Genomic DNA, 23,310 nt, shown 5'->3' with positions numbered 1-23,310 from the left:
GACACCTGTGTCTGCGTGAGGGGACACACCTGTGTCTGCGTGAGGGACACCTGTGTCTGCGTGAGGGACACCTGTGTCTGCGTGAGGGACACCCCTGTGTCTGCGTGAGGGGACACACCTGTGTCTGCGTGAGGGACACCTGTGTCTGCGTGAGGGGACACACCTGTGTCTGCGTGAGGGGACACACCTGTGTCTGCGTGAGGGACACCTGTGTCTGCGTGAGGGACACACCTGTGTCTGCGTGAGGGACACCTGTGTCTGCGTGAGGGACACCCCTGTGTCTGCGTGAGGGACACCCCTGTGTCTGCGTGAGGGGACACCCTGTGTCTGCGTGAGGGCACACCTGTGTCTGCGCGAGGGACACACCTGTGTCTGCGTGAGGGACACCCCTGTGTCTGCGTGAGGGGACACCTGTGTCTGCGTGAGGGGACACCTGTGTCTGCGGGAGGGGACACCTGTGTCTGCGGGAGGGGACACCTGTGTCTGCGGGAGGGGACACCTGTGTCTGCGGGAGGGGACACCTGTTCAGAAGAGAGGATGCATGGAGGGCGTGGTTCAGGGGTCAGCGTGTGGGGGTGTGGTCGTGTGTGGGGGTGTGGTCGTATGTGGGGGTGTGGTCGTGTGTGGGGGTGTGGTCGTGTGTGGGGGTGTGGTCGTGTGTGGGGGTGTGGTCGTATGTGGGGGTGTGGTCGTGTGTGGGGGTGTGGTCGTGTGTGGGGGTGTGGTCGTATGTGGGGGTGTGGGGGGTGTGGTCGTGTGTGGGTTGGGGGTCGTGTGTGGGGGTGTGGTCGTATGTGGGGGTGTGGTCGTGTGTGGGGGTGTGGTCGTGTGTGGGGGTGTGGTCGTATGTGGGGGTGGGGGTCGTGTGTATATGGCTGGGAGCGTGGGCGTGTGCATAGAGTGTTGAGGGTGTGGCATGCCTGGGAAGGCGTATGTGTGGGGGCGTAGTGTGTGTGTGTGTGTGTGTGTGTGTGTGTGTGTGTGTGTGTGTGTGTGTGTGTGTGTGTGTGTGTGTGTGTGTGGTGGCATGTGAGTGCATGTACTACATCCTACACACCTTCAAACACACAGCGAAGGGAGCCGCGACGGCCCAGAGGAGAGTGCGGGGGATCACCAGCTCCTAGAGTTGACAGGCTCGGCAGAGGCTGGTGAGTAGGGCATCAGATTAATTGCAGGTGCGGGGCCGTTCATCAGAGGTGGGGCGGGCGGCGGGACTCATACATAACAACAACATCTTGACCGCGACTTACGACCTTCCCCCCCTTCCTTTTTTCCTTCTTTCTCAGGGCATTAATTCATCTTAATACTAACGTGTGACGTGAGTTCCTTGTGTGCAGTCCATCCTCTCGTTTTTGTTCTTCAGGAAAAAAAAATGAGTGTTCGGGGCAGTTAATATTCCGATTGTTTAACAAAGAAATGAGTTCATCGCTCCAACAGACTTTAAGATAATATCGCTGTTGATTTTATTCGGCCAACATATAAATTAAAACACACAATTGAGCGCCGTAAACACTCAAGAAACGGCTTCAACCATCGGGTCTAAGACCGACTGGAACGTTAATGGCCTCCCAAAAATAATTATCCGTGCCATTGGCTTAATGATAATGATTTGACAAGTATCAGTCCCGGGCAGAGTGTACGACGAGCATTATAGACCAGCTGGCGGAGACCTGCAGCCGTGCCTCGATTACCCTCATTATATCACCGGCCTCTGTGATATACACACACCATTATTATTAGCTACGGCCGGGCCCTGGTGCAGTGCTTGGCTCCCCAAGCTTGTCATTGTGGCAGCGCCCGAGGGGGAATTAGTGAACAATATATAAAGAAAGCTGACGATTAGGAAAGGTCAAGTATTCCCCACCAACCTCTAGCATTTTATGGGTGGGCGTTGCTATGGCAATTTGAAGTTAATTTCCAGGGTGGCGCGAGGTGGTTATTACAGGCGGTGTTGAGCGGGTTTTCTCCTTAAGGTGAGGTTTTTTTCCTTAAGTCAATGTGTGAAGAAGGGGAGAAGATGTGGGTTTTGGGGGATTGTAAAAACGCAGAGTTAATTCACTGGTTGTGTGTGTGGCTGTGTCTATCGTAGGCACAGATCCTGTATGGCTGTGTCTATTTTAGACATAGTGTGTGAGTGCCTGTTGTCGACATAGATTTTATATCATATATATATATATATATATATATATATATATATATATATATATATATATATATATATATATATATATATATATATATATATTTGTACCTAGTAGCCAGAACGCAGTACTCGGCCTACTATGCAACAGCCGATTTGCCTAATAAGCCAAGTTTTCCTGAATTTATATTTTCAAATTATTTTCTTATGAAATGATAAAGCTACCCATTTCATAATGTAAGAGTTAATTTTGTTAAATTTGAGTTAAGACTAACGTAGATATATGAGCAATCGTAACCTACGCTACCTAATCCTAATGTTAGGCGGACCGGAGCTACCGGAGCTGGTCGGCCGAGCGGACAGCACACTGGACTTGTGATCTTGTGGTCCCGGGTTCAATCCGGGGCGCCAGCAAGAAACGATGGGCAGAGTTTCTTTCACCCTATGCTCTTGTTACCTAGCAGTAAATAGGTACCTGGGTGTTAGTCAGCTGTCACGGGCAGCTTCCTGGGGGTGGAGGCCTGGTCAAGGACCGGGCCGCGGGGACACTAAAAAAGCCCCGAAATCAACTTAAGATAACCTCAAGATAACGTATCTTAACCTAACCTAAACTAACATAACTAAGTCAATAATTTATGTTCTTAATATAATAAAATAGTAACAGTTCAAATAAACTAATTGGAAATAATTTATTGAAAAATAAAGAAAATTACTCAGCCTAATAAGCAAATTGGGCCTTGCATAGTAGGCCGAGAAGTGCATTCTGGCTACTAGGTACGACATATATATATATATATATATATATATATATATATATATATATATATATATATATATATATATATATATATATATACAGGGTGACCACCTCTGGTGCAATAGGTAGGGATCCATAGCCTCAAAGAAGACAGTAAAGAGTATTCAGAGAATACTTGTGACCTTGTAGATTCTCACTGAACACTTAAATATTTTCTTCTTCTACCACCCATATTTTTTTATTATTGTAATTTTATTACATTGTGTTACAATTTACAGAAAACACACACACACTAACAATCACTGTTCGAAGACCACATCCAGCTCTTCGGAGGTGAGGTTCGTGCCCAAGATACAGCACGCATTTCCTCTCTGGATCGCGACACTGAGGTACTGGAACGGGAAACTGCCCGCCCTTGAGTTTGCCTCATGAGTTCCTCACCCACCTTCTTTAGGAACCTTTCGGTTTCCTTCTCAGATCCTATCGGCACGAACCTGATACAACGTTCTAGGTCCATGTACTTGTTAGTTTTCTGGGTCTCCTTGAAGGTGGCCGCCCCGCCTCCCTCAGCTGTACCGCGAGGTAAATAGGTATCAGCCAATGTATTACGGGCTCACCAGAGCCCGTGCTACATGGATACTTCGTTCTGAGTAGCTAAATCTAAAACAACAGCCAATGTAGACGCACACATGTAATCCCATACGACCTGTTTATCATCCCTCCATGGCTGCAGGGTGACTCCATCTGGGCGTTTGTGACTGTTGTCAGGTCTGCACAATTGAGGTTCTCTTTGTGCTGGACACCCAGCTGTAGCCAAACTTCTCTTGATGATGTAATTGACTGCTTCATGTCTGGCAATCTTTCCCGGTGACTTACGACAGATGAGACCATGGCTGCCGTATTGGTCTGCCCGTGCATGGCCGCAAATACACCGGTGCTCGGTGGAGATAGGGGCGGCAATGGCGCAGGGCAACACCAATACTTAGGCCCCGATGGTCCAGGCGGGTGCCCAAGGCGGAATTAGGGACAACCAACAGGAAGTCCCCGGCATGGGGAGCTTGCATGGCTAGGAGACGCGATTTGTCCTTCCCAAAAGCCGCCTCCAGCAATGCTGTGGCAATGTTCTCCACTATGGGGCTATCACATTTGGCCTGTTTGTAGTCGTTTGGAAAAGTTGGTCGAGGGCGAGAGTTGGCAACACTGTCCCACTGGACCGGCTCCGTCTGCGAATTTGGGATCATAAATCCCAATGGAGTTCCTAAGGTATTCTGGTAGTATTTCATTCACTAATTCACCTGTAGCACTGGTCGAGGATAAGAATGCTGGTAATGCTGTGTCGCCTTGCGAATACCTATAACCCCGAGTCTAACTGGGAACGTTGCTTGGTCCCACTGGTCATCTTGCAGGGAGAGGTGTAACACTTTCATAGTTATTGACTTTAGGAGTGAGTCATATTCTGTTAATTTTGGAATATTATATATATATATATATATATATATATATATATATATATATATATATATATATATATATATATATATATATATATATATATATATATAGGCTATGGGCCCCCCTTCTTCCAGCTAGAGGTGGTACTCCCTTCTATATATATATATATATATATATATATATATATATATATATATATATATATATATATATATCTTATTCGTATATTTTGGTAGCAGTCTTTCTTAGAAACATATGTTGTTGAAAATGACCGAAAGGCTAAGATTAATAATTCTAACACGAATCTTCTCAATATTTCTTGCGTTTCTCATCACTGTCGAGGGTAATTGAAAGATTACCCCCGAAGAACCAAACAGAACGCCCTCAAGGAAACAACGTCGTCTATGTCTTCACATGCCCACTTGGGGACTATAAGCCCCAAAGAACTCAGAATATAGGCAAGACAACAACGTCTCTTTCTAGGCGATTAACCATGCACAAACAACAGGGCTGCATCAAGGAACATATATTCTCTTCTCACAACCAGACCATCATCCAGAGAAATCTTAACATACAACACAGAACTCATCGATAAATACAGCGATAGTAGGAGACTCGACATCAGCGAGGCACTGCACATCAAAAAGTCAACACCAGCAATTAATAGCCAATTAATGCACAACTATATTCTACCCACATCAAGACCCCGAACCAACATTGAAACAGCAAGAGGAGGTATGGGCCAATAGGCCTTTTGCAGTTACTTCCATTCTTATGTTTTCATTCCCATTGTTTCGTGTTCTGTCTTATGTTTGTCACCTCACCCAAAACTTTTGTGCCATATCACCTCACCCAAAACTTTTGTGCCATATCACCTCACCCAAAACTTTTGTGCCATATCACCTCACCCAAAACGAGTATAAGTATGATGAATTTTTATGTGTAAACTAAGTCTTTGAAAATGTAATTAGCATTACGAAACGTGTTCAGGCGTCAGACCAGAAATAAAGAATGAATTTTGGAGAGTTGATCTTTCAATTACCCCCGACAGTGATGAGAAACGTAAGAAATATTGAGAAGATTCTTGTTAGAATTATTAATCTTACCCTTTCGGCCATATTCAACAACATATATATATATATATATATATATATATATATATATATATATATATATATATATATATATATATATATATATATATACAATCTTTGGACAACACCCACCAGTGGGACTCGAACCCAGAAAGCACAACTACCTTCCAGTAGCTGGCATAACTAGTATGCTTTAACCCACTACGCCATCAGACCTTACAAAAGAAGTAGATAGTTCGAGATATATATATCTCAAACATCTCTACCTCCCGAAGGCACCAGATGAGTGAGGGGTCAGTCTGCAATTTTCGTCAAGCCACTGTCAATGTGAGAGAACTCGTGTCCAGCTTATAAGCCTATACTTGCATAAACCACAAGTGAAGATAAACAATCTTTTATTGATTGTTTATCTTCACTTGTGGTTTATGCAAGTATAGGCTTATATATATATATATATATATATATTGGGGCTAGCCTCACGAAACTATGCAGGGTAAATGGTCTGGGTTCAGGAGAGTATATAGCGTAGTCGTGGTCAAGCCCAATCTTCCTCATTTGCGGAAAATGCGAAATTCTACTAATTTCCAAGCTCGCAAAATAAAAAAAATCCTTTCTCACTAAGATTCACCTATCATATTACATGTTAGGATGGAAGGTGGTGGTTGGGAAAGAGAGAGAGGGGATGGGGGGGTGGGGGGGGGGAGATTGGGAGTGTGTCGGGGGTTGACTGGGAGAGAGGGGGGGGGGGGAGACAAGGAGAGAGTGGGAGTGGCAAAGGTGGGAGACAGACCTGGGCACAACCGAAATAAACATGGTCAATAGGATGAACGGAAATCGGTGAAGGGGAGATAGGGGATGGGGAAAAGACTCAGGTTCAGCTCGGGTCTGTTTACCCCCCTTTCACTCTTTTCACCGGGTGGAAACAGAGGAGGGTATAGGCAAAGTGGCGAGAGAGGGGGCAGACTGTGAGAAAAGGGGGTCAGTGTGTGTGGGGGGGGGGGAGGGAAGGCTGAATGAGAGGGGGGAAGGGGGAGAGACAGCTGCTGGATTGTAATAACAAATTAACTAATAGAAAATGCGGTACAGTGGAATTTTTCATTAGAAGAAAACGGGGAATATTGCCACGTCGCTATTAAATTCGCCCGCTATTAATAGGAATTATTCTTAATACAGCAGTCTCTGGACTGTAAACATCATAAAAACATTTCCCTTGAACAGACTAAATTATCAGTACGATAACAGAGTAAATAAAGGCCCACCTTTCACTTCTTGACGACATCTGGACAAGGCAGCCGAGGCGTCAGTGGAGGGGAGGCCGGGCAGTTAATTTAACAACTGTCTCGCTGGGGCAAATCTAGCTCCTATAATTTACCCTTGGACCAGTCTTACTGGACTAATAGTGCTCCCGTTATCAACACGATCTACGTCTACTATAAGGCAAAGTGCACTAATTCCGAAACCTTTTATCTTTCAATCCTGATCAGTGAAATGTAGGTATATTAAGGCAAACCAGTTAACATACGAGTCGAGACACAAAACAAGGTAATTATTATTAACCTTATCTAATAAATCATTAAAATATTTCCCTGATATAGCTGTTATATTAGGTTACGAATACTATTACAAAGTGTGCCCTTTGACAGGTGTAAATGAATTGGCAGAAGAAGCACAATTAAGAACTATTTGGCACAACCAGTACGTGTGGTTATCTTGAGATGATTTCGGGGTTTTAGTGTCCCCGCGGCCCGGTCCTCGACCAGACCTCCACCCCCAGGAAGCAGCCCATGACAGCTGACTAACACCCAGGTACCTATTTTACTGCTAGGTAACAGGGGCATAGAGTGAAAGAAACTCTGCCCATTGTTTCTCGCCGGCCCCGGGATCGAACCCGGGACCACAGGATCACAAGTCCAGCGTGCTGTCCGCTCGGCCGACCGGCTCCCTGGTGGTGAAGGCAGCCTCACCCAAGAGAGAGTATTTGTCTGTGTTCATCCGTGTTCATATCGGGTTGTCTAGGCATCACCCATGCAGATAAGGCCTCCCCATTTAATTACTAATATATAGTCTAATACTGGAAGGAAGGAATTATCAAGGGAAAGTGCCAAGCTATTACGACTATATAGCACTTGGAAGGGGTCAGGATAAGGATTTGGGATGGGACGGGGGACAAGGAATGGTGCTCAACCAATTGGACGGTCGGGGATTGAACGACGACCTGCATGAAGCGAGACCGTCGCTCTACTGTCCATCCCACTGGAGTGAATGTCTACTAACCAATAATTTATATTGATGACTAAATATATAAACCATAAACCCCTAGAATGTGTAAGGAAGCGAATTGTGAGAATTTTTAAATTATACAGTCCACTTTAAACATCATAGTTTGCTATGAAAATATATAAATTAACGTAAAATATAAATTACTATATAAATTAATATAAACTAAATAAATATAAATCTCACAGGTCATTTTCCCCACACCAGCCAGGGGTACACCACTTAGTGTGTTTATCAAGGACATTAAAAGTTAGGATAAAATGTTTTATTCACACATTGTTACAGGAATGATGGAGAGTGGTGAATGGTAGGGAAGGTGGTGAGTGGTAGGGAAGGTGGTGAGTGGTAGGGAAGGTGGTGAGTGGTAGGGAAGGTGGTGAATGGTAAGGAAGGTGGTGAGTGGTAGGGAAGGTGGTGAATGGTAGGGAAGGTGGTGAATTGTAGGGAAGGTGGTGAGTGGTAGGGAAGGTGGTGAATGGTAGGGAAGGTGGTGAGTGGTAGGGAAGGTGGTGAGTGGTAGGGAAGGTGGTGAGTGGTAGGGAAGGTGGTGAGTGGTAGGGAAGGTGGTGAGTGGTAGGGAAGGTGGTGAGTGGTAGGGAAGGTGGTGAATGGTAGGGAAGATGGTGAATGGTAGGGAAGGTGGTGAATGGTAGGGAAGGTGGTGAATGGTAGGGAAGATGGTGAATGGTAGGGAAGATGGTGAAGGGTTTGAAAGAAAGCACGAAAGATAGATGAGAAAGGGGGAATATTGGTAGAGGTGGGAGTGAAGAAGGGGGGAGAGCAGCCGGAAACCTCTCCCAGTGAGAGGTTCGACAGGAACCTCTTGACAGGAAATTCCTTAAGTACTTTCGTATTAATCAATACCTCTTCATAAGGATGAAGATTACAATTTGTCGGTGATAGTGCATGTGAGTTCGAGGACTCAACAATACTAATGAGATAACTGTATATTAATGAGCTTACTCAGATCGTTTTTAATTGATCAATTAAAAATGGATCCATATTGTACAAAACATTACTGTTAACATTATTTGTCTTTGATATGTATTAAAGCAGATTCAATTTCTGTTGAAAATTATTTTACAATTAGTTATTGAAGAAGACCTCTCAATTTGGTGAGAATTTTCTGACAAATAAACAGCATTTATTAAAAAAAATGATCAATTATCTAATGCTCTATTTATTCATTTACTCTGAATACATGTCGCTCTGATTTATAAAATGACAGGTTATTATTAATGTCCGAGTGACATTTTTATTACTACTGATTATCGGAAATGGCCTAAACATGGGCGTTCCAGGTAGAAAGTCCCGAGCACGGATGAAACATCGACAACAGTGAGGGTAAATCGACCACAGCCAAACTCCGTTACTTATGGCTGCTTGTACAAGAATTTTCTGGCCAAGTTCGCTCAAAATCTTAAGATATTTGCCAAATATATGTGACAGTGCGATATATTCATCTAGTTGTAGAGGAAGTCTCTTCTTCATATATAAAGAACAATGTTGATTTCATTGACAAAGTAAAAAGAAAGTAATGGAAGTTTAAGAAGACACCATTACAAGAAGTTCGAGAGAGGAACAGTGTGTCAACCTATTTTCTTTCAACTGTGATGAATCATTCTGCCCCTTCCTAACGGACCATCAGGTCATGTTTTGAACATGTGTTTATTACTCATTAAGGGATCGCGCAATTAGACTGTCATCGTCTAGAACAGCAGCGTCACACTTTTATTCCCCGGGTACTTGTATTCGAGCAGGTAAAATACGAAGCAATTGCTCTATCAGCCAGACCAGGATATTTGGCTAAAATTTCTGGTGCCAAACATCCCCAGTTTGCTAACTGTAGGTAGTAACTAAGTGATTGTAACCTATCCACCGCTGTCCACTGGATGGAGGGCGGTGTGCAGGACAAACATATCAATTGTGACACTAGCTCTCCACATATGTCAGTTGCGTAATTTAGAACCTGTACTTGAGGTCGATCTCGAACCAAATGTTGATGTGACGACTTATATTGAATTTGGTAACTAGCTCATCAAGATTATAACTTGCTTAGCTAAATGAATTGTGGGGTTCAGTCCCTGAGTCCATTAATGTGCCTCTGTAACCCTTTCCACTACCGCCCACAAGATGGGTATGGGGTGCATAATAAATGAACTAAACTAACTAACCAGACCAGGATGATCACAGACACGACGAGGGTTTCAAAACGCAGCTGTTACCCAAACTGAGACTTACAAGGTGTCCTATTTTACAGCCTCGAATTCAGGCCTTCGTAGGTCAAAGTGAATGAAATGTTATTAGCTGCGATAATTTGCATTTTCAATTTATATATAACGTGGATGAAAGACGGATTATCACCAAACGCCGTTGTGGGTGATCCAAGGACGGGTTAAACCTTAAATTGAGAAGTACTTATACATTTCTGAGACCCACCAGATCGTGAGCATCTTAACTAGGATGATAGAGCAACTGCTTTGTATTTACCAGTCTTGAGATCAATCCCCTGAAGATACAACTGAATGAAAGGCTCGTTCCTAAGCTTTCCTAAGAAGAAAAACTAAGAGAACTGGCCCCTACCACACTAGAGGAAAGAAGGAACAGTGGTGACGTGACAACGACATGCAAAATTTTAAGGACAATTGATCCGGTAGACAGAGAGAAGAGAAATAGATGGAAACGAGAAACAAATGAGTTACCGAGATATCAGAAAGAATATCCTCAGCCTAAGAATCGTAAATAAATGGAATAAATTAGATGAAGTCAATGGTTATTCAACACGGTTTTAAAACTAAATGATACAAACATCGCATTATGTATTACCGATGCTCGAAAGGTGGGGCTTAAGAGCAGCAGCAGCTCAACACTGAAACCACACCTAGTTAAGTGCATCTAGCTGTGACGCGTGTACACACACACACACACACACACACACACACACACACACACACACACACACACACACACACACACACACACACAACACACACGCACACACTGGTGGAGGCAGACTCCATACACAGTTTCAAATGTAGATATGATCGAGCCCAGTAGGCTCAGGCATCTGAACACCAGTTGTTGACGGTTGAGAGGCGGGACCGACGAGCCAAAGCTCAACCTCCGCAAGCACAACTAGGCGAGTACCCGCACACAGGAGCAACATAACACAAGGGCCGGGGACTAACAGGATAATACACCAGCAGCCATAACTTCAGATAGATTGACTCCGCTCTGAGGACGGACAAGAAACTCTGATCCAGTATACTTCTAGAACTTTTCCCAGACCAATCAAGCCATAAATCCTGCATCCTCTCATCCTAGTAACTCTTAATGTCCTAAGCTTCTCCCATCACTCGCCACCCACCGACCATCAACCACCTATACCCTTCCCACACACCAATTGCCACCCACTGACCATCAACCAACATCTCCCCATCCCCCTTCAAAACTTCAATACTCTCAACCACCACCTCCCTTTCACAGTCCTCAAGCGTCACAGTACCGATGCCACAAACACCCTCCATTACATTCCACTTCCTCCACAGACATCCACTCACTTGCTCTCTCCTGCAATCCATTTCACCCCCCCCCCCTCACAACCCAACTTATCAATTCACCCGAATCCAAACCGAATCCCACCCCTGGACTAGAAACTGCTTATCCTGATGAAGGGACAACTATGAACACTGAAGATCTGGTACACCAATGATGATGTCTCGACAAATAAAGCAGATTGAACTCAAAGAAAGAACTGGCGACACAAATCCCTATACGATACAATAGTGGGGACTTAAGTGCGAAATATGATTATCATTGCAATTAAATGAAGCAACAGAAACACTGTGCAGTCCCCTTGCTACAGTAATTATTCTCTGAAAATGAAGAGAGCCTCCAGACTGCTGGAAAATGGCCTCGGTGGTGCAAATATACAAATACGGGGAAGACAATGAACCATTAAAGTACAAACCAGTATCAATAACAAGCATCTGTTGCAAGTTACAAGAGGACGGGCAAGGACCACAGGGGACGGGCAAGGACCACAGGGGACGGGCAAGGACCACAGGGGACGGGCAAGGACCACAAGGGACGGGCAAGGACCACAGGGGACGGGCAAGGACCACAGGGGACGGGCAAGGACCACAGGGGACGGGCAAGGACCACAGGGGACGGGCAAGGACCACAGGGGACGGGCAAGGACCACAGGGGACGGGCAAGGACCACAGGGGACGGGCAAGGACCACAGGGGACGGGCAAGGACCACAGGGGACGGGCAAGGACCACAGGGGACGGGCAAGGACCACAGGGGACGGGCAAGGACCACAGGGGACGGGCAAGGACCACAGGGGACGGGCAAGGACCACAGGGGACGGGCAAGGACCACAAGGGACGGGCAAGGACCACAGGGGACGGGCAAGGACCACAGGGGACGGGCAAGGACCACAGGGGACGGGCAAGGACCACAGGGGACGGGCAAGGACCACAGGGGACGGGCAAGGACCACAGGGGACGGGCAAGGACCACAGGGGACGGGCAAGGACCACAGGGGACGGGCAAGGACCACAGGGGACGGGCAAGGACCACAGGGGACGGGCAAGGACCACAGGGGACGGGCAAGGACCACAGGAGACGGGCAGGGACCACAGGGGACGGGCAAGGACCACAGGGGATGGGCAAGGACCACAGGGGATAGGCAAGGACCACAGGGGACAGGCAAGGACCACAGGGGACGGGCAAGGACCACAGGGGACGGACAAGGACCACAGAGGACGGGCAAGGACCACAGGAGACGGGCAGGGACCACAGGGGACGGGCAAGGACCACAGGGGATGGGCAAGGACCACAGGGGATAGGCAAGGACCACAGGGGACAGGCAAGGACCACAGGGGACCGCAGAAGGTCGAGGACGTGGTCGCCAGAGAGCCCCGAGGACGCAAAAGGTACCACAGAACACTGAGAAGTCGCAGGAGGAGGCTGACGGCACGGGGCATGCCGCAGAGGAACGCAGATGACCCAGGAAAAGTCGCAGAAGAACGCTGAGGGCGCGAGAGGGACCACAGGAGGACTGAAGAAGGGTCGCAGAAGAACGCTGAGGGCGCGAGAGGGACCACAGGAGGACTGAAGAAGGGTCGCAGAAGGACGCTGAGGACGCAGCAGGGCCACATAGGACCAAAAAGGGGCCGCAGAAGGACGCTGAGGGCGCGAGAGGGGCCCTGTCAAGACGTTGATAAGAATTTGCCAAATTATCGGGTTTTGCAGTGGAAGTGCGGGCTCAATTGGCACGCCAGTCCATCACACTTCCCTCCTACTTCATGCACTAAGTGCCCCCTGCGATTATTCATTATTTCTCTGACCGTCTTCTTCACCGGTGAATATAACCCCCCCCCCCCCACCCCATCCTCCACCTCCTCCTCTAGCGGAATAATATCTGGATTATGACTGAAAATTGCCTGTTTCTGAGTCTCGTATGACTGTTTAGGACCACGGACGGGGGGAGGAGGGGGGAGGATGGTGGGGAGCAGGAGGGCTGTGTGGTAGGGGAGCAAGGGGGCTGTGTGGTAGGGGAGCAGGAGGGCTGTGTGGTAGGGGAGCAGGAGGGCTGTGTGGTAGGGGAGCAGGAGGGCCGTGTGGTAGGGGAGCAGGAGGACTGTGTGGTAGGGGAGCAGGAGGGCTGTGTGGTAGGGGAGCAGGAGGGCTGTGTGATAGGGGAGCAGGAGGGCTGTGTGGTAGGGGAGCAGGAGGGCTGTGTGGTAGGGGAGCAGGAGGGCTGTGTGGTAGGGGAGCAGGAGGGCTGTGTGGTAGGGGAGCAAGGGGGCTGTGTGGTAGGGGAGCAAGTGGGCTGTGTGGTAGGGGAGCAGGAGGGCTGTGTGGTAGGGGAGCAGGAGGGCCGTGTGGTAGGGGAGCAGGAGGACTGTGTGGTAGGGGAGCAGGAGGGCTGTGTGGTAGGGGAGCAGGAGGGCTGTGTGATAGGGGAGCAGGAGGGCTGTGTGGTAGGGGAGCAGGAGGGCTGTGTGGTAGGGGAGTAGGAGGGCTGTGTGATAGGGGAGCAGGAGGGCTGTGTGGTAGGGGAGCAGGAGGGCTGTGTGGTAGGGGAGCAGGAGGGCTGTGTGGTAGGGGAGCAGGAGGGCTGTGTGGTAGGGGAGCAGGAGGGCTGTGTGGTAGGGGAGCAGGAGGGCTGTGTGATAGGGGAGCAGGAGGGCTGTGTGATAGGGGAGCAGGAGGGCTGTGTGGTAGGGGAGCAGGAGGGCTGTGTGGTAGGGGAGCAGGAGGGCTGTGTGGTAGGGGAGCAGGAGGGCTGTGGGTGGTGGGAACGCAAAAGGGGTTTTGAACGGTGGGGGTGGCATTGCTTGTCAAGATGGAGGTGAGGGGGGGATGGGGTAGTTGTGAAGGTGGGAGAAGGGAACAGCGAAGCAAAAAGAGGAGGTGGTAAGCATGAAGAAGAATATGGAGAGAGTGAGGGAGAGTGAGGGAGGGAAGGAGGGAGGGCAGAAGTAAGGTGGAGCTGAGGTGGGAGATAGTGTCGACTTCCTGTAGACAAATATGTTATCACATGATATTTCTCTCTAAAAAATCGTTTTTTCTTCAGCGGTATTATTCCTTCAATGCCAACCCAACACTTTTCACCTGACCACTAATGCTAGACTCCAGACTGTCTATCCCTTCACACCCAGCCAATTGTGACTATTGCTTATCCTGCCTTCCTCTTATACTATTCCATCCTCTTATACTATTATTGTTTGACTCCTATACAATTCTTGTGTACTGTTTCCAGGTCCCTCTAGACACAACCCCTTAGGCTCCCTCTCACTGTCTCAGCATCCCCCCCCCCCCCTCCACCACACATCATATACGTCCACCCAGCATCACTGGATTTAGGTTTATTTAAACCATTCTTAGTAATCACTCAATGGATGATGTCTGTCAGTCCTTGTGTTGTTACTCGTCATTTTAGCCTCGTCGTGTATGCTCTCCTGTCTACCTATCCAACAATTCTAACCATTCATTCTAAATTTCATTAATTGACCACTGAATTATTGCGTTTTTAATTCACAGCTTTGTACTTCATACGAACGCTATATATATATATATATATATATATATATATATATATATATATATATATATATATATATATATATATATATATATATATATATATATATATATATATCGCTTCCTCAAATAAATTACTAAACTATCGATCAATATCTAACTTTTTCTTTTGCAGATCATCCGTGCTGACTATCCCGGCTGAGGCTCACTACTTGGTCAATAGAGACGACCACACAAGACTCAGAAGTGTGCCCGAGTCGTGTGTGGCCAGCTTCAGTATCATCGATAGACTGTAACACAAGATCAGATAAGAGACACTGAGCTTTAGTTACAGACAGCCAGACGACACAAATATTTATGTACACAGATGAAGAGATACACACGCTCGCAAACACATTGATTGATACTAATAACTCTGGTGCCGAATACATAGAAAGGAGTAAGAAAACACATCTTCACCAACCGAGGCACATACGAGAAGATTTGAGACGAACTCAAATCATCTTGTATAAACAGATACATACATATATATATATATATATACATACATACATTTAGCTATACGTAAACAGGAAAATCCCACACACTAAGCGTGGCAAGAGAGGCAGAGCGATGGGGAGGAGTGAGAGCTAAGTGATGGTGTTGGCGGTGAAGCAGTGACGGGGAGTAATTACTAAAGCAGTGGAGTGGTCTCTCGGGCTGAGGATGAGGCAAGGTCTTGTCCTCCTTCCAGCCAGCAACATAATGCCCCCTCCAGCCTGGCTGAGAGCCTCTGGAAGCATGCCTTTCGCCCAGCTAAAACTGGAACTCATTGTCATCCTCGAGTTGTTACGGCTCTTCGTTAATTGACAAAACAAAGCGGTGCTAGGCCGGCTCTACAGTGTGGCCGAGTCCCGGACAATGCCTGATATTCAGACTCTCTCGTCCTTCTCCCTACTCACACATCTTACGAGGAGTGGGTTCGCGGGGGTGAGCCTCCCCCCACCCCTTCCCTACCTCCTCGCCCTTCTGCACAAATGATAAATTAACGTCAGAATTATTCCGGGTTTATCTGTTGGGTACTTACACGGCCGTATAGACCCAGCCATTAAGGCAGACGCTCGCTCCTCGCTACTGCATTTATCTACACACATTTCGGGGAACCTTGTGTGTGTGTGTGTGTAGTGTACATTCCGGCCACGCGTCCCCGGCGGACCCATATCGTCTCTCTCTGAGCTTACAGTTATCACTGTAGCCATCTCTAAGGTGTTTACTGGCCACTTCTCTCCTTTATCTCATTAGCTTTGGAATAGTTAAACTCAAGGTCTCGCCCTCAATGTGAGCTATCATCTCGACGAAGCTTGGGAATGTTGTGTCGTACGGTAGTTGTGACGCCAGGGATGAGTGCACAGGAGCACCACACGCACACGCTGAGTGCACAGCGGCACCACACGCACACGCTGAGTGCACAGCGGCACCACACGCACACTGAGTGCACAGCGGCACCACACACACACGCTGGATGCACAGCGGCACCACACACATGCTGAGTGCACAGGGGCACCACACGCATATTGAGTGAACAGCGGCACCACACACATGCTGAGTGCACAGGGGCACTACACACACACACTGTGAGTGCACAAGCCATCCCCCCAACAAATACAGTGTGTTCAGGCCTCCACATTTATTAATATAACCTTTTCTGTCATTAAAAAATATTAATTAATATCTACATTACAAAAATGTCGGTCTGTCCAAAGTTGGAGGCCAGACGCTTGGGGCTAACCCCACTCAAATTTGCCAAGGGAATAGTTTGGGGTACGGGACGGACATAGACTGGTCGGGGTAGGCCGAGTAATGCTATAAGTTAAATGCTATAAGAAATATTAGCCTTTATAAACACCCACATGCAATTTTCATGGAGTCATGTGAGAAATATCTGGTGTCATTTCCCTAGGAATTTTAAGTGATCGTAATAATATATTCTCTGAGAGACCCATACAGTTGTTACAGTAATATTTCATTTTCTAAGAAACAAAGGGAGGGGATTTGAAGGGGGGGGGGGGAGAGAGGGACGAAAGGTGGAACAAAGAAAATCGAAAAAAGGAAAAACAGAAAAAAAGAAAAGAAAGGAAAATCGTAAAGACCCATTCAGTTGTTTCAGTGCTTGTTAATAATAAATTTTATGAGAAGGGGAGAAGGTGGAAGCAGGGGGGTAAGGGGAGTATGAAGGGGAACCCGAGGAGAGGGAGGAAAGGGGGAATCAAGGGGAGGGTGGGGTGAAGAGTGGAAAAGGGGTAAAAAGAAGGGGGAGACTACCCGGGTTCCCCTTCTGTATATATAAATGGAAATATCTGTCTATTCGAAGTTGGAAGGGGAATAAGGGGAGGACAAGGAAATTGGGACTGTGGGGGAGGAGGAAAATGGGGGAGAAGAGAGGGAAGGGGGCAGAGGAAGGGGAGGGAAATATAGGAAGGTGGGAAATGAAGAGGGGAAAGGTGGAATGGGTGGTGAAGTGAAACAGACCATCCCGGACACCTCCGGATACCTCTCCTAGTGTGTGTGTCATATATATATATATATATATATATATATATATATATATATATATATATATATATATATATATATATATATACATATATATATATATATATATATATATATATATATATATATATATATATATTCCCTCATTTGCCTATTAGAGGGTTCAAGTCTGAGCTACCGTGTTTGAGCTCAGTTCCCTACCCTACAGCCATCAGCACTAAGTGTTGAAAGGTTGATCTTCATGTCTCCAATACCTCGCTGAACTCGTCGATACCTGAACAGTTATTTCATTGAACATTTGAACATGCTGATAAGTTCGAGGGTGACCCACGCTCAGTGTGTGGGAGACCAGTGAGAGTCTGGTCGACCACAGTGACAGTCTGGTCGAGCACAGTGAGAGTCTGGTCGAGCACTTTGAGAGTCTGGTCGAGCACAGGGAGAGTCTGGTCGACCACTGTGAGAGTCTGGTCGACCACGGTGAGTCTGGTCGACTACAGTGAGAGTCTGGTCGACCACAGTGAGAGTCTGGTCGACCACAGTGGAAGTCTGGTAGACCACAGTGGGTGTCTGGTCGACCACAGTGAGAGTCTGGTCGACCACGGTGAGTCTGGTCGACTACAGTGAGAGTCTGGTCGACCACAGTGAGTGTCTGGTCGACCACAGTGAGTGTCTGGTAGACCAGAGTGAGACTGGCAGACCACAACGAGAGTCTGATAGACCACAGTGAGTCTGGTAGACCACAGTAAAAGTCTGGTCGACCACAGTGAGAATCTGGTAGACCACAGTGAGAGTCTGGTCGACCAGAGTGAGACTGGCAGACCACAACGAGAGTCTAGTCGACCACAATGAGTCTGGTCGAGCACAGTGAGAGAGTGGTAGAACACAGTGAGAGACTGGTCGACGAGAGTGAGAATCTGGTCGACCACAATAATAGGGTGACCCCGTTCAGGCAACTTGACTTACAGAGAGGAAGACGCCAGATCGTCCATCACCCGGCCGCAACTTGCCTAGTTATAACTTAGGAGCCGAGGCGAGCCTTAAGAATGGTGTGGCACAGAGAGTAAACGACAGTGAATAGTTTAAGTGGAGCTCCTTCCTCTTGCATGGGGTTGTCAAAGATTCACGGGAGTTGACAGTCGGCTATGAATGGATCTGGACCATTCAACAAAGGGTTTATCAATATTCACAAGAACTGGGGCTCGTTGAATTGGTACTGGTATACATAAACCAGCGCCCGATGTGAATATTGTACGCGCCTTACAAGGTGTGCAGTGCTCAGGTCCTCAGGCACAATGACCTACCTCCAAGTACCTCACACCCATTATTCGGGTCAAATATATATATATATATATATATATATATATATATATATATATATATATATATATATATATATATATATATATATATATATATATGTGCATATATATATATATATATATATATATATATATATATATATATATATATATATATATATATATCCCCTGCACCACATGCAGGGGATTTCCTGTTAGCAACCCCAATGTCGGCAACTGGAACGCGTCTCACACCACACGCCCTCCGAATTGCTGTGGCCCTCCGCCTTGCTGCCTCAATCCACACCAGATATAGGTGTATTTGCGGCGAGGTGGTGGCTGACAGGTACGGCCACCATGGCCTACTCTGCCAAAGCACAGGGGGATGGCACTCGAGGCACAGTGAAGTTAACGACATCATCAAGAGGAGCCTCACCACAGCTGGATGCCCAGCTGAAAGAGAGCCCCGTTACCTAACGCCCCGTAACTCTGATGCTCTTATTGGTCGCCCGGATGGTATCACAGTGAACCCCTGGAAGAATAGCAAGCAGTTGGTATGGGACTACACGTGCGTATCAACCCTGGCTAACACCTACATTAACCTCAGTGTTGCACAACCAGGTGGCGCTGCCACCCACAGGGAAGAAGCCAAATCCCGTAAGTATAGAGAACTGGATCACCACTACAATTTTGTCCCCATTGCTTCTGAGACACTCGGCGCCTGGGGTAAAAGTGCTACCAGTTTTTTGAAGAAACTGGGTTCTAGGCTCATTGAAACAACAAGGGACCCAAGAGCTGCAAGCTTTTTTTTCCAGCGCCTCAGTGTGGCGATACTGAGGGGAAATGCGCACTGCATCCAGGGTTCCTGCCCGCCATCTGAGGAGCTGGAGGAACTCGACAACCTATGATAACCATCTTTGTAACCCATATGTAACTCCTTTTTTGTAACAAAGTTCAAATAAAGTAAATATATATGTGTACATACAAAAGAATGGGGGTGGTAGGAGAAGATAATATTAGTGTTAAGTGAAAAACCACAAGGTCTCCTCTGAATACTTTTTATTTTCTTCTCCGAGGCTATGGGTCCCCACATTGGCACCAGAGGTGGTACCCTCACACATTTTATATATTATATATTATATATATATAACTGAAAACTCACACCCCAGAAGTGTGTTCAGTTGCATATTGTCCTGGGGACCATTCAGGCTTGTTCGCATTATATATATATATATATATATATATATGCAATTGACGATCACAAAACACTGATCATTTTATGCGGAAAATCCCTCCTCATTTCATATTTCTCTGTGGATTTTCCGCATATATATATATATATATATATATATATATATATATATATATATATATACCTAAGGAGAATATCTGTTGGTTTGTTCCGAGGTGGGGCTAGTTTCACCAAACTTTGCAGGATGACTGGTCTGGTATCGTCATTGGCGGGTCGGAGTCGGCCCCAATACCAATCCTTGACACAATTGTCCAAGTCAGTGAAGATGGAAACTGGTTATTTAGCTAAGATTCGTCACGTATATTATATTCTACGCGATGATTAAATGTTTGTCTATTTAATATTTTCTATCAAATTGAGCTCAACCACGGCAGCTATGATAAATTAAAAAATTTATCATAGAGACGGAAAAAGATAAATGTCTGTCTTTTTTTGTATATCCTAATTCATAGGAAGATGTTTTCAAAAGCCAACAATTTATGATACACTCTTAGATACATACAATTCTTGTATATATATACATACAATTCTTGTATGTATCTAAGAGCTTTTCGAATTATTTGTTAGTTCTTGGATGAATAGTTTGAAAATATTGATTGTACTGGCTTCAGGCTTTGCAAAACAGTAAGTTTCTAGGACGCTTGGTACAACATACAGTAGTAGTGGTAGTAGGGATTCATCAGTCCGTCCGAGCCCCACCCTGCCAAACACACACCGAAACTACGACATTGGTACAACGTTCGAACAAGTTTTAACACCTCCTAACCAGTTATAACAACCAATATAGCAAGTTGTAACAACGTTCTAATACGTCATAAACACGTTAAGCCAAGATGTAACAACTTTATTGCAAGTTGTAACAAGCGGAAAATAGAGACAGTTTCGGTTTGTGTTTCCAGGGACACCTACGGGGCTCCAGACGGAGATCGTCACAGCCCTCTTTCACCCGATGCCGGCCTCCTTCAAGACTAAGCAGAAGGATGAGTGATAATTATTAAATACAATAAATATTATTATAATAATAATTACAATAATAATATAATTAATAATCATCAAAGTACAACATGAACATTATAACAAAACCAGCAGAAGGAAAACAAACAGAGTTTTCTGGTGCATGTTAGTTTGGGGAGCATTCAAGCTTGACGCACAGATGATACTCGCGAGGCCCCAGCATGAAGAAGTGATCTGATGAAATATCTGTGCCAAACTTGGTCACCGAGAGCTGTCGGGAATTTGGTTAAGCGTCAGACGACTTCCAATTCGTACAGTCAGTGTGGCTTTGCGATAACAGTACTGTACACGCAAAGGGGCATGGAGCCCTGGCTGTCCGGGTTCGAACCCTTCACGGGACAAAAAGATTTCTGCGATATATATATATATATATATATATATATATATATATATATATATATATATATATATATATATATATAAACAGCCAAAGGAGATGACCATTTTTCCTGTACCACGCAATAACTTTCCAGAGCGATGATTCACATCACTGTGTATGGCCAAATAAACTGTTTATTTGAGGGTGAGGTGCAAGGCTGCTGAATAATGAGCCAAGGCGGGTTGTTGATGCGGTGGGTCGGCCATACTGCTCCCTGACGTAAACACGGCACCACCCCTCTGATAACTCCCGGTGCTCCACCTGCACGAAACATACCCCGACGCTTTTAACCCGTGATAAAACATATCACCTGCGGAATATACTTCACTCGCACGATGTGTGTGTTTCTCACGACCTAATTTTATGGCTGGTATGTTAATCCTCGCGGGTGGTATATGCCGACGAGTCATGTCAACTGGCGGCCAGAGCGACATGTAACATCACAGAGGGCTGCTGTTACTGGCATCTCACTCACAACCTAACAGGGCTCAATATTCATGTAATGCCCGCTTAAATAACTTCAAAAAACGCACACAAACACACAAATTATTTACACCCATATGTAATCAGCATTAGAGGTAAGGGTAGGGAGGAGGGAGAAGCGGGGGAGGGTGTTATATTCGACCCCGGGGGCGGCATCAAAGGCGGTCATGGAAGGAAATGTATTGACCAAGCACAATTAAATACATGATTCCAAGTGTCGGAGGACCTCATTCTGCTCCAGCTGGTAATGTACATGGCGTAGTGACGTGCCAAGCGCCAGCAAAACCCGAGGTTGGTATCGATTGGGTAATTGAGTTATAAATCCCATTGTTAGATCACGCTATTTAAAAGCATTCGTAGTATAATTATTCTCCTTGATGATTAGTTTGAGCGTCCTTATGGATAGCTCAATCACTGGAAATTGACGTGTGGATTGGTGGTGTAGGCATGCAAGTAGGCGGTGATGGTATGATTGTGTGTATACTCATCTAATTGTGCTTGCGGGGGTTGAGCTTTGGCTCTTTGGTCCCGCCTCTCAACCGTCAATCTACTAGTGTACAGATTCCTGAGCTTCTCGAGCTACTGAAAAAGTTCTTTCTAATGTCTCTGTGGCTCATTTGGGTACTTAGTTTCCACCTGTTCCTCTTGTGCGTGTACCACCCATGTTAAATAGTCCATCCTTGTCTACCCTGTCAATTCCCCTGAGAATTTTTGTATGTGGTGATCAGGTCTCCCCGAGCTCTTCTGTCTTCCAGTGTCGTGAGGTGCAGTTCCCTCAACCTTTCCTCGTAACTCATGCCCCTTAGTTCTGGGACTTGCTTAGTGGCATACCTCTGAACTTCTTCCAGCTTCTTCTTGTGCTTGACAAGGTACGGGCTCCATGCTGGGGCCGCATACTCCAGGATTGGTCTTACATACGTGGTATACAAGGTTCTGAAAGAATCCTTACACAGGTTTCTGAAGGCAGTTCTGATAGCCAGCCTCGCATACGCCGCCGATATTATTCGGTGTGTGTGTGTGTGTATTCACCTAGTTGTGCTTGCGGGGGTTGAGCTCTGCTCTTTCGGCCCGCTTCTCAACTGTCAATCAACTGTTACTACTATTTTCTTTTCCTTCCCACACACCACACACACCCCAGGAAGCAGCCAGTGACAGCACACTAACTCCCAGGTACCTATTTACTGTTAGGTAGCAGGAGCATCAGGGTGAAAGAAACTCTGCCCATTATTTCTCGCCAGCGCCGGGAATCGAATCGGGACCACAGGATCACGCGTCCAGCGTGCTGTCCAGTCAGTCACCGGCCCCCTTGTGTGTGTGTGTGTGCACTTACCTAGTTGTACTTACCTGGTGTGTGTGTGTGTGTGTGTGTGTGTGTGTGTGTGTGTGTGTGTGTGTGTGTGTGTGTGTACTCACCTAGTTGTGCTTGCGGGGGTTGAGCTCTGGCTCTTTGGTCCTAACAACGTGTGTGTGTGTGTGTGTGTGTGTGTGTGTGTGTGTGTGTGTGTGTGTGTGTGTGTGTGTGTGTGTGTGTGTGTGTGTGTGTGTGTGTGTGTACTCACCTACATGGGCTTCCAGAGTC

General features: G+C 46.3%; 1 protein-coding gene across 1 annotated transcript in view; it reads right to left on the bottom strand.

Annotated features, from left to right (window-relative positions):
* The window catches only part of LOC138367300 (antifreeze protein Maxi-like), an 11,254-nt gene extending 7,074 nt beyond the window's left edge, over window positions 1–4,180 (bottom strand). Inside the window, exon 1 of the mRNA XM_069328721.1 lies at window positions 3,933–4,180. Within this exon, the coding sequence (XP_069184822.1) occupies window positions 3,933–4,180 (248 nt within the window). The remainder of the gene's footprint in view (window positions 1–3,932) is intronic.
* Window positions 4,181–23,310: the final 19,130 nt, after the last annotated feature.

Source organism: Procambarus clarkii, chromosome 21 (genome assembly GCF_040958095.1).
Source record: "Procambarus clarkii isolate CNS0578487 chromosome 21, FALCON_Pclarkii_2.0, whole genome shotgun sequence".
NCBI classification, from domain to species: Eukaryota; Metazoa; Arthropoda; class Malacostraca; order Decapoda; family Cambaridae; genus Procambarus; species Procambarus clarkii.
The sequence above is the reverse complement of the archived record's forward strand: the minus strand, read 5'-3'. Positions and strand labels throughout refer to the sequence as shown.